Genomic DNA, 12786 nt, shown 5'->3' with positions numbered 1-12786 from the left:
GGAATCTCTTCCCAGAATATTTGATCATTCCCCACCAGCCACGCTTCCCATGCTGGAGGTCACATCCCATCTCTGCAAACTGGGTTACACTGGGAGTGCTTTTAGCACAAACCACCACCATGGCAAAGGGGAAATGATCAATGGAATTGGTCTTTATGAACAGCTGACAATTCAGTGTTCCAGGCTGGTTCTCCTCCCACAGAATTCCGTGGCAAATCTATCCCTGTTTGCAGAAAGTGAGAGCAAACCTGGAGAACTCAGGGAGGTTTCTGCTCATCATTCTGTTCATAACATTGGTCAAAGCTTCTCTTGCCTTCATAAAACACAAGGATGAAGCTCCCCACTATTCCAAGGGCTGCTGACCACTGGAATTCCCTTTGGAGAGCCCTCCCCAGAGCAGGAACTTTTCCAGAAGGGCGAGGTTTATCTCAGCACTTCCCTGCTCCAGAAATTAGAGCAAAAGTGGAGCTAAGCAAATCCATGAGGGAGGAATCTCTGCAGGGTTTGGATGGTGTGGAAACCCAGGGCAAGGGGGACATCCCCCTGTGTGCCCTGGGGTGTCCTGAGCCCCAGGAAAACACTGACTTCAACCCTCATCCATGGAGAAAACTTCCAAAGCCTCAAGGTAAACCAGAGACCACAAAAGTGTGAAATGGATTGTGGGGATTGTAGAGAGCAGTGTAGTGTGTCACAGGGGTGAGAAATTTAGGGTTTAGGATTTTTAGTATGTTCTGGATGGGTTCAAGGTGGAGGGTACAGGGTGTTGTCTCGAGTTCCTTTCTTCTTCTTCCTCTTTCTTCTTGGGTTTGGGTGGTGTCTTGTAATTGGGAAGAAAAATCCGCATTGTGAATCTTTAGGGGTCAGTCATTGGGTTAGAAAGGGAAATAATTTAGGTGTCACTCTTTAATTGGGCAGCTTAGTTTTGATTAGACTTAAGAAGACCTTGAGGAGCGAGTTTGTTGGGCTTTTTGTGCTGTTTTCACACATGTAAGGTCCGAGTGCAGACAGTGTGCTGGACTCTTGATAAGATAACTGTCGGAACTTAAGGCATCCCTCAGACACTCTTGGATGTTCCAGGCCCAGATCAGAAGCATTTGAGACTTTAGCAAGCAGCTGAAAACCCCTGTGGTTTTGAATTTGATCTGTAGAACAATTTACCAACTTTGCAAGAAGAACAAGAAATCACGAAAGTTTAGATATTATAATAGAAGCAGTCACAAAGTGAAAAGAAAGATTTTTGAGTGCTGTACAGGGGGGTTTTAGGCCTTGTACAGAGAGGTCTGAGTTTTGTACATAGGAGTCAAAATGTTCTAAGACAGAAAGATTTGGGCGTGCCCTGTCCTCCTTCTTTCTCCTTCCTATCCTCCGTGTACTTAGTGATGTTGGCACTCACAAATTAGTTTAGAGTAAAAAGTCACTGCTCAATATAAGTAATAAGCATTAGAAAAGAACTATAAACATTTAATGCATAATGTGTGATATAAAAGATAACATCAGCCCCTTAAGCAAGAGAGACAAAAAAGACGCAAAAAAAACCCAAAGAGAGACACAAAGGAAAAAAAAAAAAAGAGTCAAAGAGAATATCTAGGAGTGTGTGTGCCTTAAAATAACATACAATAAATTACCTTAAGACCAAATGACCAAAGACTACTGAGTCTTCCTTTGAAAACCCAAGTTAGGAGAGAGACTTTACCACCTCCCGGGGTCACCCCAATCTGGGGGTGAGCCCCGTCAGATAACAATAAAACAAGAACCTTGTGAAAAACGCCAGTCGCTTGGTTTTTAAAATTTTGAAAGTTTAATAATAATAAAATGGTTATAAAAATAGCAATACGATTAGAGTAATAACAATTTAGAGTTAGGACAATTACAAGACAATAAAAAGCACAGAATTACGGACATCCGGATGCTCTCGGGCACTTAAGCCACGACAAGAATGCCTTGGGAACAAAGGAATCACCTTAATAGCCTGTTGCATATGCAAAACACTTCATGATTATGCATATATTTTATTTAAAACAAGAACTTCGTCTGGTACTTGTCAAAAAGTTTCTGTTAATTCCCAGGTGCCTTTGAGTCTCAGTCAGGCTTGAAGAAGTTCGTTTCTGTTGATAGGGAAAGCCATAAATTCCTCTCCTCTGGAAAATTTAGGGGTTTCTGTAATTGTTATCCTTGTGCAAAGAATTCCTTGATTATCTCATCTCTTTCTTGAGCTAGTTAAAAAGCATCTTACATAGCATAGTTTCTATTTTAACATTGTGTTATAACTTAAAAATACATTCAACACGCCACTGGAGAGAATTAATACAGCATAACTCTCCAACATTACACATACAATATTCATTGTAACTATTGCGAAAAAGCCAACCATAAAATATGCATTTTTTCACAAACCTGAAGACCGAAAAAGTCCTGTGGGTCTGCTTTTCCTGACACTGCTTCAGGGGGGCTTCACCCTGCCAGGGGAGCCCTCAGGGAGTTGCCCGAGGTTGGGGTCAGCAAACTCGCAGGATGGTTTGGAGCAAACGAGGCTTGGGGGAGTCCTTTGAAGGCTGGAACAAGGAAGAGCTGCCCAGCACGAGGGGCAACGGCACGGAAAGCAGGGACACTGTGTACCCAGAAACCACAATGGCATGGTGCCCTAGGGTGACGGTGTGGTGCTTGGATCCCAAATCGTGTGTTCTGTTCATGCCTGGTGTTGTGTTCTGTGCCTTCAGCACTGACTCTGAAAGTGAAGGATTGGTTTGTGTTGTTATCAGCCAGCTCAGCTCCCCCCATGCTCTGTGTCTGGGAGAGGCTTGGCTTTGCTTGCTTTTGCTTTTGCTTATTAGTTAGTTTAGCTAGGCAGTCCAATTTTTACCCTGGACTGTTCCTTTTTCCCTTCCCTTTCCCTTTCCTGAATATCATCTGAACCTGCTCTGGACCTGGACCTGGGAAACACCGAGAAACACCAAGAGTCTGCATTTTGTGACCTGAGCCTGCATTTCTGTGACCTGAGCCTGCATTTCTGTGACCTGAGCCTGCATTTCTGTGACCTGAGCCTGCATTCTGTGACCTGAGCCTGCATTCTGTGACCTGAGCCTGCATTCTGTGACCTGAGCCTGCATTTCTGTGACCTGAGCCTGCATTTCTGTGACCTGAGCCTGCATTTTGTGACCTGAGCCTGCATTTCTGTGACCTGAGCCTGCATTTTTGTGACCTGAGCCTGCATTTCTGTGACCTGAGCCTGCATTTTGTGACCTGAGCCTGCATTTTGTGACCTGAGCCTGCATTTCTGTGACCTGAGCCTGCATTTTGTGACCTGAGCCTGCATTTCTGTGACCTGAGCCTGCATTTCTGTGACCTGAGCCTGCATTTTGTGACCTGAGCCTGCATTTCTGTGACCTGAGCCTGCATTTTTGTGACCTGAGCCTGCATTTCTGTGACCTGAGCCTGCATTTCTGTGACCTGAGCCTGCATTTTGTGACCTGAGCCTGCATTCTGTGACCTGAGCCTGCATTTCTGTGACCTGAGCCTGCATTTCTGTGACCTGAGCCTGCATTCTGTGACCTGAGCCTGCATTTCTGTGACCTGAGCCTGCATTTCTGTGACCTGAGCCTGCAATTTTGTGACCTGAGCCTGCATTTTGGTGACCTGAGCCTGCATTTTTGTGACCTGAGCCTGCATTTCTGTGACCTGAGCCTGCATTTCTGTGACCTGAGCCTGCATTTTTGTGACCTGAGCCTGCATTTTGGTGACCTGAGCCTGCATTTTTGTGACCTGCAGCAGCCATCCCCAGCGCCAGAGACTGATATCTGGGCGACCACTCCCAGGAGAGACTTTCTGAATTTGTCATCTCTTCAGAACGGTGAAAGGGTTTTGTCATCTGGTATTGTGTTTTTTTTATTGGGGAATGTTTTTGCTTGTTAAATAAACAGGGTTTTTTTCCCATTTCTCTCTGAGGAAATCCTTCCTGAACCAGGTTGGGGAGGGGCCGTGGGGGGTTTGCTTTCTGGGGGCTCCTTCCAGAGGTCTTCTCCCAAATTTTGCCCTAAACTAGGGCAGAGGGACAACACACAACCAGTTTCATTCCTTTTTTCCACCCCAGTCTTCCCCACTCCCCTTTCCCAGACCGAAGGTGCCCTCGAGGAGCATTCCAGATGGGACACATGGAAATATTTCCATCCTCACAGCAAGGCTGAGCACACAGCCCCTGGGAAAAGCAGGGCTGCAAAGGCTTTGCCAAGAGAGGTTGTTCAAAACCCAAATTCCTCCGTGTGCTGCCGGGGGATCCGTTGTGCAAACACCTATGGATGTGCAGGAACTCATTCCACCTGCCTGGGACACTCAGGGCGAAGCTCTGGCAGTTGGAGAGCATCAATAATTCAAAACCTGTGTGTGACTCACGCTGCCCAACCCATCCCCCTAAGGTTACTTGGACTTAATATTCACAAGAAGGCACATTGTTATTTCTTCTTCCAAAAAGTCATGAATAATTTACCATTCATTACCCAAAAAAGTATCTTTTTTTACAATTTTTTTTTTTTTTTACAATTGGCTTCATCCAAAATAGTGAGAAAACAGAGAAAATGTTCATTTCCCAACCCTTTCTTAGTTCATTGTTGTTGAGCATAAAAGTATCCCTCAGAAATCTTTAGTGAGCAAAAGATGACATTTTTGGGGTTTCATTTGAAGAACTGCATTTGTTTGGGAAGCAAAATTCACCCCTGCTCTAAAAAAAAATGACCGGGGAGGGGAAAAAAAAAAAAAGGCAAAAAAGCTGGATATTTGGACAATGCTCTGGGGGACAGGGTGGGATTGTTGGGGTGTCAGTGGATGATCCCTGGGGGTCCTTCCAGCTCAGGATATCCCACGGTTCTACAGGAATGCATCAGAAGTCACACTTCAGGCTAGCAGGGGAACGTGGAACTGCTGGAGTCTTGCTCTCCCTGCTTGGCAGAAGTTGGCAAATCCTCCAGAATTCCACCTGGGATTGTTGGAAATGTCCCCAGCCAGAGCAGCTTCCTCCGCCTGCTGCGTGAAAAGCCTTCCCTCCACGGCAGGCCTTGTCCTTGGGATCCGGGGGAATCGGGCAGCTGCTGGTTTTCTGTGTGGGAATGTCACCTGATCCCACTGGGAATGACACCTGATCCCACTGGGGATCAAACCTGATCCCACTGGGAATGTCACCTGATCCCACTGGGAGTGACACCTGATCCCACTGGGAATGACACCTGATCCCACTGGGAATGACACCTGATCCCACTGGGGATCACACCTGATCCTACTGGGAATGACACCTGATCCCACTGGGAATCACACCTGATCCCATTGGGAATCACACCTGATCCCACTGGGAATCACACCTGATCCCACTGGGAATGTCACCTGATCCCACTGGGAATCAAACCTGATCCCACTGGAATCACACCTGATCCCACTGGGAATGTCACCTGATCCCACTGGGAATGACACCTGATCCCACTGGGAATGTCACCTGATCCCACTGGGAATGACACCTGATCCCACTGGGAATATCACCTGATCCCACTGGGAATCAAACCTGATCCCACTGGGAATGTCACCTGATCCCACTAGGAATGACACCCGATCCCACTGGGAATCACACCTGATCCTACTGGGAATGTCACCTGATCCCACTGGGAGTGACACCTGATCCCTCTGGGAACACACCTGATCCCACTGGGAATGTCACCTGATCCTACTGGGGATCAAACCTGATCCTACTGGGAATGACGCCTGATCCCACTGGGGATCACACCTGATCCCTCTGGGAATGTCACCTGATCCCACTGGGGATCAAACCTGATCCCTCTGGGAACACACCTGATCCCTCTGGGAATCACACCTGATCCCTCTGCGATGACACCTGCAGCGAGGGGCCTGGAGCAGCCACCACACAAACGGATTTTCATGGAATTTGCTCCACCTGGCTGAGCTGAACACATTTCCCAGAGGTTTCATTTCGGTGTCCAGACAAATTGATGGCTTCGGGGCGGGATCAGGACCCTGCTCCACCATCACTGACAGCCAAAAATCCCCCCCCAAAAAAGGGTCTTGCCCTCATTCCCCAGGCTTCTCCCAAGCATTCAGTTCCTCCCTTCAGGATTCCTGGCCTGGGCTCAAAGTCCCTCTGGAGAGGGGGATTTAACCCGGAGCAGTTCCAGCCCTGCACACCGTGCCTCAGTGCCCCACAGAGGGCTGCAGCGGGAATGGAAGTGAAAGGTTTCACTCCCCAATTCCTGCCAGGATAAAATGATCCTGGGCCCACAAGCACTCCTGGCACGTTTATCTCGCTCCCAGCCTCCCCTCATGGCTCTGTTTTCAGATTTTTAAATTTCTGTAAGTCCTTAAATCTGTCCTATCCCTAAAATTGTAGCTTTCCCATTAACAAGGCAAATTAATTGATGTTCACCACTGCCTGACAGAGCCCAAGTAGGATGTTTCCCATGATTTTCCCTGTAAATCCCACAGGAAGGGAAGGGCTGGTGCTGTTTTATCCCTGGCATTCCAGCACCTCTGGTGCAGCAGCTCCACCTCAGGCACGTGGTGGGACACAAAGCCCTGGTTCCCATCTCTGCCTCTTCACCTCTTCCCTGTCACCCCTGCACATCCACATCCAGGGATTGCGTTCCAACCCCTCAGCCCCACGATGCCTCAGGTTTAGATTTTCTGTTTTTCACGTTCTGTGCTGCTCCAGTGTGCAGTTCTGAGCTTCATATTATGGGATGGTGAGCTCTGTTCACAGAGCAGGGAGACAAAACAATTCCTTCTCCAGCTGGGCACCAAGGACAAATGATCCAAAGCTCAGGCCCAGGAGCACAAACAGCGTGGGCTGGAGAGAGAAAAACAAGCAGGATGGGAGTGCCTGGGCTAAAGCTGGAATGGGACAATGAACTGCAAGGTGCAAATGGAGCAGAGCTGATCCCAGTGAGAGCCCCCGGGAGCGCTCGTGCATTTTGGGACCATTTTGGTTCCTCTTGGGTTCATTTTGGGACCATTTTGGTTCCTCTTGGGTTCATTTTGGGACCATTTTGGTTCATCTTGGGTGCAGCCCTGGCTGGGCTCTGCTGCTGCCCAAGGTGGATCCATGGAGGAGATCCTTTCCATAAATCCCTGCTTTATTCTTTAGCTCTGTCCCTCTGCTGTGGCTCAGCCTGCACAAGGCATCACCCAGAGGAATCCCTGGATGCTTTGGGCTGAGCCTCACAGAGCATCAATCCCCACCACCAGGAATGAGCAGGGAGAGCTTCCCACAAATCCTGCTCAGGAGCCCTGTGCCTGGGGACACCGGGAGCCACGGGGACGGGACAGGGCCTGTGCCACACAAAGGCCTGTGAGGAGACCCCCCTCTCTCCATTTTCTGTGGGAAAAGGATCCTGAAACACCAGCAGTGACCTGTCCCTTCAGCATGGAGCTGTGCCAGGAGATGTCATGGAATGGTTTGGGTTGGAAGGGACCTTAAAGATCCTCCAGTTCCATCCAGGGACACTTCCACTGCCCCAGGTTGGCTTTGGACACTTCCCAGGGCAGCCACAGCTTCTCTGGGATCCATCCTGCCAGGATACAGCCTTGGAGCCTCTGCCAGAGGAAAGCCTGAGCAGGAGAGGGATTTCTTCCTCCTTCAGAAAAAAAAAAAAAAAAAAAGGCCCAGAAATTTTATTTGTCACCTGAGCTGGACACGAGGTGAGCACAGAGGGAATGGCTGTGCTGGCCTTGACTCTGCTCAAATCCTTCTCCCTCAGCTTTATCCTGACTGGATTTTTCCCTCTCCAGCTGCTGATGTGCCTCATCAGCCCTGGACCGGCACAATTCCTGCACCAGCCCTTGGCTCCACGCAAGCAGAGCCTCCTGCCCTCACACAGGAGTTTATTTGGGCCAGGGCTGGAGGAGCCCTTTGCTCCTAATGGAATTCCGAATGAAATCCCATCCTCCAGGACACAAAAATCCACAAAAATCCTGAAAAAAAAACAACTCCTGGAAGAGAATAAACCCCAGCAGGAAAACCACCAGCAATGAGCTTGGAGTCCAACACATCCAAAGTGGGAAAGAGGGGCTGGGCCAAGAGAAACACCTGTGGTGCTGCAGCAGGTTAAATTCAGCAAATCCCAGAATTTGCTGGAATTAGTTAAATTCAGAATTCAGCAAAGTCACAGAATTCCAGACTGGTTTGGGTTGGAAGGGACATTAAAGCTCATCCCATCCCACCCCTGCCATGGGCACCTCCCACTGCCCCAGGCTGCTCCAGCCCCAGTGTCCAACCTGGCCTTGGGCTCTTCCCAGGGATGGGAATTGCAGGGAAATTATTTCCTAAGCAATTAGGGCTTTAATTTGTCTCCTACCATCACTAAAACCTGAAAACCTGTGAAACACTGTCACTATAAATATGGGGTAAATCTACTTTACAAGTGACACACCACTGTAACAGCCAGGTCACTTTTAAATTTATATATGAATATATGTCACACAGGTATTTATATACAGACTCCTGCATATAAAACCTCTTATATATAAACCCCTAGACATAAATAAATAAATATGTGTGTGTATTTTATATATATATATATAACCCTTTTTTCTTTATTTTTATGCTATGGACCAGATCTTTTTTTTAATGAACCTGCCCCTTTGCTTTTAGCAAAAAATCAGCAGTTCAGCATCATAGCAGAGGCTACTTGGCTGTGAATTATTTCATTTTTTGATGTTACTTTTCATTTTTTAAATGTTACTTTTCATTTTTTAAATGTTACTTTTCATTTTTTAAACGTTACTTTTCAATTTTTAAACGTTACTTTTCATTTTTTTAAACGTGACTTTTTTGTTTAATATCCACCCGTTTGCCCAGTTTAGATTCTTGCTCAGATATTCCTGTTTAGCTTCCACGAGGAAAAACTTGAGCATGAGACTGGAACTTATTCAAGTTTCAAACCTGGCCAAATTAAAACCGGATTAAAACCCAGCCACTGCTCACCAGCACTTTCCCAAGGATGAGAGGGCGTTTTCCAAGGAATGGGAAGGATGGAAGGCAGGGAAATATCCATGGATTCCCTTCCAGGTGCCAGCTCTGCACGGAGCCGAGGTGAGGGCACACAAATTCCAAAATAAACTGAGATCTTCAGTCAAGTCAGAGGGATCTGAGCCTGGAAGGAGGAGACTGGACACAATTTGGGGGGTGAATTTATGTTAATTGGGAGTAAATTTCATCGGAATGTGGAGCGCTCCAACATGAGCATGGGCAGTTTGGAGACCTGAGTGGTTTTTAAAATTTGAGTGGTTTTTAAAATTTGAGTGGTTTTTAAAATTTGAGTGGGTTTTAAACCCCCTGAGCCTGGAAGTGCCTGGCATTCCCTGCCAGCACGGGCAGGACGCAGTGCCAGCAGCAGCAGTTTCTTTTTGGAATAACCCAACTCACCCCTCGTGCCTTGGCCTGCAAAATGTCCAAGTGCTTTCTAAATCCACACGGAGCGATTCCCAGAGGTTCTCCAGCCTCTGCTGGGGCACATTCCCAACAGAGGCAATTCCCAATAAAAGGTGTTTTTATTGCCTGCTTTTCCCAGCTGGGAAATGGGATGGAACTCCTGCAATGGCAGCTCGGGGTAAGGAGTGTTTAGAAGCAGCTCCCAGCTTTTTTTCATCTCCTGTGAAGACACAGCTCCTCGTTTTTCCCATGTTTAATGGCTCCTTAAAGTAGGATAAATCATATTTTTACCTCTGCTGATTAGCAGAGACTTCATGGGACGGGTCATGCACAAAAACCAGGAACAAAATTAACAAAATTAAACAAAATTTTATAAATAAATAAATAAATAAATAATATATTTATAAGTAAAATATATATTTATATATATATAAAACAAAATTTATATATAATTTTATATATGTTTATATATATGTTTTAATATATATTTTATATATAGATAAACAAAATTATTCCCTAAATCCTGCTCTGGAGTAGTTCAGCACTCACCAATCCAGGCAGCTCTTGGGAGGTGTCGAACAGGGGCAGTTTTGGGATCAACCAGCAGGAATTCTGCTCTGGGACCATGCAGCCAGGTGGGTGAGCCTGGCAGGAGGAGATTAAACAAGATTGGGGGTAAATTTGCATTAATTGGAGGCAAATTTGCATTAATTGGAGGCAAATTTGCATTAATTGGAGGTAAATTTGCATTCATCGGAGGTATGAATCAAAGTGAGCAGACACTGGGCCTGTAAATAATGACACAACACAATAAAATTCCTCTGGCTGCCCTTAGGACACAAAAGGCTCCTGAGGTGGGGATGAAGGAGCAGAAAAGAACCAGCAAGGGAAGGGCTCTCAGTGCCCAGGGTGATAAAAACCAAGGAATGAAACAAATGGGAATAACCTTGAGGTGTGCAGAGCTTCCCTGATCTTTGTCCCTCCCAGCCGCCCCTGCTCCTGGCAGGGTCATAAATAAGGAAAAGAAGGCTCTGGAGCTCTCCAGCAACAAAAACAGCTTCCAGGTATCCTACCAGCAAGGATACCAATGGTTGTCGTGGAGATAAAGCAGGAAAAACGTTGCTCAGGCTGAATCCCACTGTAAGATCAAAACCCAAACCAATCTGTTTTGCTCTACAATTGAATTTTTGGGCCCTGTTTTGAGGTGGAGAGCTCCATCAAAACCCAAACCAATCTGTTTTGCTCTAGACTGGAATTTTTGGGCCCTGTTTTGAGGTGGAGAGCTCCATCAAATCCCAAACCAATCTGTTTTGCTCTAGATTGGAATTTTTGGGCCCTGTTTTGAGGTGGAGAGCTCCATCAAAACCCAAACCAATCTGTTTTGCTCTACAATGGAATTTTTGGGCCCTGTTTTGAGGTGGAGAGCTCCATCAAAACCCAAACCAATCTGTTTTGCTCTACAATTGAATTTTTGGGCCCTGTTTTGAGGTGGAGAGCTCCATCAAATCCCAAACCAATCTGTTTTGCTCTAGATGGGAATTTTTGGGCCCTGTTTTGAGGTGGAGAGCTCCATCAAAACCCAAACCAACCTGTTTTGCTCTAGATGGGAATTTTTGGGCCCTGTTTTGAGGTGGAGAGCTCCATCAAAACCCAAACCAATCTGTTTTGCTCTAGACTGGAATTTTTGGGCCCTGTTTTGAGGTGGAGAGCTCCATCAAAACCCAAACCAATCTGTTTTGCTCTACAATGGAATTTTTGGGCCCTGTTTTGAGGTGGAGAGCTCCATCAAAACCCAAACCAATCTGTTTTGCTCTACAATTGAATTTTTGGGCCCTGTTTTGAGGTGGAGAGCTCCATCAAATCCCAAACCAATCTGTTTTGCTCTAGATGGGAATTTTTGGGCCCTGTTTTGAGGTGGAGAGCTCCACTGCCTTCCCAGTTAGTCAAAACACCATTATCTGGGGTAAAAGGACATGGACAAAATGGCTAAAGAAATCTAAAAAAAAAAAAAAAAAAAAAGGCTTTTCGAATCTTCCCCCCTGAGATTCACAGGGGATTTGGTCCTCTTCAAACTCAAAGTGAGGGCCAGGTTTGGTCCCAGGGAGGGAAAAGCTTTTGGCTGGTTTGGGAATTACTTCCAGTCACTGAGGATGAGCCGTGGTGACTCACAGACTCCCAGTGCAGATCCATGTTCTTGTTGGAGGGGGAAAGGGAGTGGCAGGACATTCCTACAAGAGGGAAGAAGTCTTAATCCAGAAAAATCCCTCCATTTCAATTTCTGGAGGCCCCAAGCCCTTTTTTTCTGCCCTCAGCCTCTGTGCCAAACACGGCAGCATTCCCAAGCCACCTCCAAACTCCCCCTGAGCTCCTGAAGTCATGGTGTGAGCATTCCTCAGGGATGGGTTCCCTGAACCTCTCCGCTGGCTACACACATCTGTCACATTTTGGGAGTGAGACAAACAACTAATCTTGGAAAAACAGCAGAAGGCATCCCGCTGTGAAATCCAGGCACGGAAACACCAAAGCTTCTCAGCAGAACCTCTGGAGTCCTTTTGGTTTTAATGCAGGAGGAATCAACATCCTTTTTATTCTTGGGAATGACTGAACTCATCCAGGCAAGTCTTCCCCAAAAACACCACTCTGAGGTGGCTGCTTGACCCAGAACCACTGAAATGGTCCAAGATTTTTTAAAGCTGTGGGAGATGCAGGAGAGCTTCCCGTGTTCTGCCTGTCCATGCACATCCTCGTGCCTGTCACGAGAGGGAATCAACAACAAAAACTGGCAGCATCCTGCTCTGGCACCCTTTGGATGCTTCCCTACTTCTTCTGGCATCCAACCAGTGTCCTGGGCTAGCAGGAGAGCCTGGAGCACACCCAGGTTTCACCCCCAGTGGCTGCGGGGACGCTCACAAACACATCAGAGGCGAGAGCTGCTGCCAATGCCAACAATTCCAGAGAAGGGAAGCGCCCCAAAAACCTGGAGGAAGGAGTGTTTGGGAAAACAGACAGGCCTGGCACACTGAGAGCTGGCTTTGGGAAGGAATTGTTCCCTGGCAGGGTGGGATGGAATTCCCAGAGCAGCTGGGGCTGCTCCTGGATCCCTGGCAGTGCCCAAGGCCAGGTTGGACACTGGGACAGTGGGAAGTGTCTCTGCCATGGCAGGGGTGGCACTGGATGATCCCTAAAATCCCTCCCAACCCAAACCATTCTGGGATTTGTTGATTCTCCCACTCGGGTGAGACCTCCCAGAGCCAAAGGGAGACCACAGAGCCTTTTCCCTGCACTTTCACTGGGAATCACCCTCTGGAGAGGCCATGGAGCAGTGGAACAATCCACACCTGCTCCACAGTCCTGGTGCCTTCTGTTGC

General features: G+C 47.2%; 1 protein-coding gene across 2 annotated transcripts; it reads right to left on the bottom strand.

Annotated features, from left to right (window-relative positions):
• Positions 1-2816: 2816 nt before the first annotated feature.
• Positions 2817-3842, bottom strand: LOC128784284 (golgin subfamily A member 6-like protein 2). 2 transcript variants are annotated; one of them, XM_053935745.1, is made up of 3 exons: positions 3488-3842; positions 3179-3447; positions 2817-3137 (listed from the first exon to the last, which is right to left on the bottom strand). In XM_053935745.1, exons 1-3 carry the CDS (start codon positions 3833-3835, stop codon positions 2837-2839), a joined length of 918 nt encoding a protein of 305 aa, XP_053791720.1. In that variant the 5' UTR covers positions 3836-3842; the 3' UTR covers positions 2817-2836. The 2 variants fall into 2 exon arrangements, with proteins under 2 accessions (XP_053791720.1, XP_053791719.1); XM_053935744.1 differs by having other exon boundaries at positions 2817-3447.
• Positions 3843-12786: the final 8944 nt, after the last annotated feature.

This window comes from Vidua chalybeata, chromosome 2 (genome assembly GCF_026979565.1).
Source record: "Vidua chalybeata isolate OUT-0048 chromosome 2, bVidCha1 merged haplotype, whole genome shotgun sequence".
NCBI lineage: Eukaryota > Metazoa > Chordata > Aves > Passeriformes > Viduidae > Vidua > Vidua chalybeata.
Note: the sequence above shows the minus strand (reverse complement) of the source record. Positions and strands in the feature narration are given on the sequence as shown.